The 5537-nt window shown below is 56.6% G+C and overlaps 1 protein-coding gene across 1 annotated transcript; it reads left to right on the plus strand.

Annotated features, from left to right (window-relative positions):
• The first annotated feature begins 714 nt into the window (after positions 1-714).
• On the plus strand, positions 715-5298 carry LOC135184978 (probable 2-ketogluconate reductase). The gene is made up of 6 exons (XM_064161269.1): positions 715-1106; positions 1200-1584; positions 2200-2371; positions 3279-3457; positions 3592-3688; positions 4448-5298. The coding sequence occupies exons 2-6, from the start codon at positions 1200-1202 to the stop codon at positions 4602-4604; spliced, it is 990 nt and encodes a 329-aa protein (XP_064017339.1). The 5' UTR covers positions 715-1106; the 3' UTR covers positions 4605-5298.
• Positions 5299-5537: the final 239 nt, after the last annotated feature.

Raw genomic sequence — 5537 nt, forward strand, 5'->3', positions numbered from 1 at the left:
GGGGCCAGGGTTTGGTGGCCATGGTGGGGTTGGGATCTCAGAGGGCTTTGCCAGCCAAGCAGCTCCGTGGTTCTGTGAGCGTTCTGTAGCTCCCTGCAGGGGCTGGGATGAAGGGATGGCACAGGCCAGCGGAGGGGCATTCAGCTGCAGATGCTGAGCTGCCAGGGAGACAGCAGCAGGAGCTTCCCAGACCTTCAGCACATGAAGGACTCTCTACAGCCCTGCCCGAGGCTCCTGCTGTGGGCTTAGGGGTGAAGGCAGAGACTCTTCTGCCTTCCAAAGGGGTACAGGGAACACCCCACACAGGGCTGGGGGCACTTGGGAGTTCAGGTGGAACTACACAGAGCAGAGTGAAAACGCCCAAAAGGCACAGGTCCGTAGCCAGCCCCTGCCCAATCCTCCACTCTGGGCCTGCCACAGAACCTCATTAAGCCAAAGCTTTCCATAAGCTCCCCCCCAGACCCATGGGTCAGGCTCAAATGGCCCCCATAGTGTTCTCCCCCACACCAAACCCGAGTGAAGGTGCAGCTGAAACGCAGCTTGGCAGCTGCAGGCCACAGCTGGCAGAAAGGGAAGGGCGGGGGGAGGCGGCGGGTGGGCTCTGCAGAGAGCTGCAGCGCTGGGGGCGAGGGCTCAAAGCAGCACCTTCTGCTGCCCAGCTCCCGCGGGGGGGCAGGAGTGGCTGCGAACGGCTGCGGGGGGCGCAAGAGAAAAGCTGCCGGCTCCAGGAGCCGCTGGGAGCCCCCAGCCAGAGGCTCCCGCACGGCTCCCGTCTCTTCCCTTGAGGGCAGAAAGTGTTTGCTTTGCCTGGGAACCTGCCCGTGTCTTCAGGTGTCCTCCCACGCTGGCGGCGGCAAATTCTGCCCCGAAGCCTTTGAAGATTAACTTGGAAGCTCAAAGTTCGCCCTGGGGCTGTGCCGTTGGCTGTCCCAGAGCAGCGCTCTGACCACCTGCAGCTGCCACTCGCAGTCTGAGGGCAGAGGAGGAGGCTGAAGGCGCTGGTGGAGGAAGCTGGTGGCAGTGAGGAAACCCTGCAGGCCAGGAGGGACAGAGCTGGTGCGGCTGGCTGAGCCGAGCCCCTCCGTGTGCTGCTGCTCTGTCCCGAGGTGTGGTTTGCCGGCTGCTGCCCTGGCACGGCGGGGGGCAGTGACTCTGCGGCACAGAGGCTGGCAGTGACTGCATGTCTCTTTTCCCTGCAGATGGCAGCGGGAGGAGAGCTGCCAGGGCTTCTGGTCAGTGAAATCGGTGGTTCCCGTGGGATCCTGCTTGCCCATGTGGCCCTCCTGAAGAAGCATTTCTGCCTTATCACCATGAAGGAGCTTCTTGAGGATAAGGAGCATGTGAGTGGGAAGGTCCAGGCAATCTATCTGTGGTGGCACAGGCCCGTGGTTGACCGGGAGCTCCTCCAGAGCCTGCCAAATCTGAGAGTGATTGCCAACTCCGGGGTGGGCATGGACCACCTGGACCTGAGCCTCGTGGCCAGCTTTGGTATCAGGATGGCAAATGCTCCCCGCTCTGTGGCAAACAGCACAGCTGACGCTGGCATGGCTCTGCTGCTGGCATCTGCCAGGAGACTTGTAGAAGGTAACATCTCCATTCTCTTGTGGCTTCCAAAAGGTCTGCAGGATCTAACCTTCCTTCTTCTAGAGTGTCTGTAGGGCTTGCAGCTCCAGGTGAAGGAAGCAGTTGGTGTCCTGTGTGCCAGAGGTACAACTGCATTCCTGCACCACACACAGCCCTCCCCGGCCTGGACTGCAGCCAGGTGCAGGCAAAACCAGAGTTCAGCTTGCAGAGGTCACCACCAGGGCTGGAAGTCCCTGGGCAGGGTCTCATCATACTCAGTTCAGACACAGCTCTTTGCTCTGTGGACCGAGCAGCCCTGGAAGCTGGGATGTGGGGGTTCAGGTAGGTGTGGGGGTTCAGGTAGTTGTGACTGCAGACTTGGCTGAGCAGGTTTGGAGGAACACCAGGCTGAGCTGTGCCACTGCCTGTGAAACCCTCACACCTCTGCTTTCTGCACCAGCACCTTCACTGCCTGGCTCTCAGCTGAGACATGATGTGCTGCCTGATGTGGCAGGGCTGGGCACCAACGTGGGGGATAGCAAAGAGCAGGTGATGGCTGCAGCCACAGGCTGGCAGGAGACGTAGTGCATGGGAGGCAGCCACAGAGCAGAGAAAGGGTCTGTGTTCTTCTTGCAGGCTGCCACCTTGCAGTGTCCCCAGGTGTGGAGTTCTCTGAAGCTGATATCCTGGGAGTTCAGGTCACTGGAGCTACCCTGGGCATCATTGGCATGGGCAGCATTGGCCACAAGATTGCCCTCAGAGCCAGGGGCTTTGAAATGAACATTCTGTACCACAACAGGACACGGAGGTAAAGTCCTTTGGGGCAGCCTGGGGTTTGTGTGCAAGGCATGATGTCGGGGAGATGGCAAGAAAGGAAGGCAGAGGGCCAAGATGGAGGCCAAGGGGGGGAAAGGAGGAGTAGTTCACAAAGGTCTGGGAAAGAACCACCTGGTGCTCAAACACTTGGAGACTTAGCCTGGGCTTTAGATCAGGAGTTCCAAAGTTTCCTGGAGCTGTGAATGGAAAAAGGAGCAGCCTGGGCTGTGGGCAGGTGTCCTGCCCGTGGCAGAGGTTGGGAAGCGATTATCTCCAAGGTCCCTTCCAACCCAAGCCATTCCATGATTCTGTGATCTCCAAGGTCCCTTCCAACCTAAGCCATTCCATGAATCTACGATCTCCAGGGTCCCTTCCAGTGCAAGCCTCTTTTGTTGTCTGTAGTTTCGGAAGGGGGTGCTCCAAAGCCATTCTCTTGCAGCAGGAGCAGGGCAGTGTCCCCTCCATGCCCTGTCACTGCTCTCTGGCAGCTGGGCTTACAGAAATCACAGCTGTTGGTTTTCATTGTGAGAAGTTCCAACTCCAAGCTTGTCTCTGTGTTTTGTGCTGAGCAGTTTGTGTGGTGGAAGTCCTGGGGCAGCCAGGAGTCTGTCCAAGAGCTGCCCTGCTGGTTCCACCCATCAGAAAAGGACAGGTTCAGTGGAGTTAGGAATACCACTGCTGTGCTCAGAGGCCACACGGATGAGTTCTGCTGACCTCCACCCCCTGGCGTGGGGCTGGAAGTCTTCCAGAAGGTCCTAAAGAGTCAGCTGCGAATGAATTCTTTGCCACCTGCTTGCCGTGTGAATGCCAGAACCAGCTCCTTCAGCGTGCACACCTGGCGCTGAGGGCAGCGTTCCGTGAGCCCTGTCTCGCAGCTGCACCTTTTGTTTGCCCGCCAGGAGCCAGCAGGAGGAGCAAGCTGTGGGTGCCACTTACTGTGAGGAGATGGACAGCTTGCTGCAGCAGGCAGACTTCGTGGTGGTGGTGGTGAGCCTGACCCCTCAGACTCACAGACTGATTGGGAAGAGAGAGCTGGAGCTGATGAAGCCCACGGCCACGCTCATCAACATCAGCCGAGGTACCAGCTACAGCTGTGGGCTGCTGTGACGGGCACCTGGCACCCAGCTGCTGCTGGGCAGGCAGCAGGCACAGCCCAAGTCCTGCTCTCTCGGCTCTCTCAGGCCCCTGCTTTTCACACTTTTTCCAACCCAGGGGCAGTCCTTGACCAAGAGGCGCTGGTGACAGCTCTGCAGAGCGGCATCATCAGGGCTGCAGCCTTGGACGTCACCTTCCCGGAGCCGCTGCCCAGGTCCTCCCTCCTGCTTCTTCCTCAGCACCGAGCCCTGTGGGGCAGGGGGTTGGCAGAGGGTTGGCAGAGCATCGGCAGGCATTTTTCAGGGGCTGGCAGGGTTTGGCAGAGGCAGTCACACCTGGCCCCGGACTGGGGGCTGTGTAAAAGAGACAGGAATGCCGCTGGGATGCCAGCCAGGTGTTGGGTCTGCTATAACAGCCCCGGGGCAGCCAGGCACCAGGAAACAGCAGGAGGGCCAGGACACAGCTTCCTGCCCACAGCAGGCTGAAGCAGTGCAGGTCTCCTGGATGCAGACTCCTTAGCTGCTGTGCCAGCCTGGTGCCTCACCCAGCTGAGGTGCCAGACGCATTTTGGCCTGGGAGGGCTTGCTTTCCTCCAGTCCCTGCCTCGGGGCGTCACTGTCCATTATCTGAGCCGCATACCTACGGCCCAGGCCTTTGTGTAGGGTCCCCGTGCCAGGAGGGCTCAGCCCTCTGTCCGGTCAGCTCAGATCACTGACTTGTGACAAGAGAGCGCAGCATAAGCTCTTAGCGTGCCCTGATGTCCAAATGGCTTGAGCACAGGTGATCCCCTGGAAAAACTGGAGCAGAGCATCACTGGGGTCCCTTCCAACCTGGCATTCTGTGGATGAAAATGGGACCTGTAAAGTGACATTGAGTTAACTTTAAATAGAGTGGAGGAGCCAAAGCAGGACCTCTCTGTGACTGGGTGGACAGCAGCAGGTGACTCAGCCTTCTTGTGTCCCCTTCCTTGCAGAGACCACCCACTGTTAAGGTTAAAGAACGTCATTGTAACACCTCACTTGGGCATCAAGACAGACAAGACCACCCTCATGATCACGGAGGAAGCAGTGCAGAACATACTGGCAGCTCTTCGTGGGCTCCCCATGCCCAGTGAAGTGTTCCCCAGCTGATGTGATACAGCTCTCCTTGTTGCTTTCTTTCCCCCCACTGTTACAAATTGAGAATGACTCAAAATCAAAGTGTCCAGATTACAAATTTATTCAATTAGGCAAGAAGAATATGAGCAAAGTTGCAGCGCTGGACGACAGGGGAGTCACCGCTCCGCCACCTGCCGTGCCAAGTCTCTTCATTAGCCTATATTTATACTGTGTTGTCTGCGTTGTTCCACCCTGCAAATTACATAAACCCATCCTTTCTGCGCATGTTCCTTCTTTTGGGTTAGGGTCTTCCTTCCCTTCTGGTGGTCGTTGAGGATGAAGTAAGCAGTCCTCCTCAGGTGTCCTCTGGTTAACCCGTCTCCAAATATGGGCTTCCTTTGGCTGGTTAACGTCCCGAATCCCATATGTGGCATGTTTTCTCAAAATTAAGGATGTATCTAAAGCTTAGTCCTTGGAATATGACTGATTAATGTCCCGAGTCCCATATGTGGATCTCAAAATTAAGGATGTACCTAAAGCTTAGTCCTTGGAATTTTTAGCAATTAGCTAGCTTATTCTTTGCACATTACCATATATAGCATGAGCTCTGCAGTTAGGCATATTTCCTGATTTGCAACAGCTGTACCTACACTGCCGTTTGCAACTAGGCATACTTAACACTCTATTAAAATGTTTCTTTATTAAACAATTGCAATTACCTATTACACCAACAGCTCTAAAGGTTTTTATTCTGCCTTCTGACTCGTTCCACCGGGCACAGGAAGCTCTGGCCCCACTCACCCCTAGAAAGCTTTTGCATTTCAGTTTCCTTGCAGGTGCTGGAGGGTTGCATCGCTTTTCACTGCCACTCACAGACGGGTGCATGCAGCCTCTAGGTGGCTCTGGGAGAAACCGCTTCTGATTGCCAGTGTCCCTCTAGCTAGTCCCTAGGAAATGTCACCTCAG

This window comes from Pogoniulus pusillus, chromosome 21 (genome assembly GCF_015220805.1).
Source record: "Pogoniulus pusillus isolate bPogPus1 chromosome 21, bPogPus1.pri, whole genome shotgun sequence".
NCBI lineage: Eukaryota > Metazoa > Chordata > Aves > Piciformes > Lybiidae > Pogoniulus > Pogoniulus pusillus.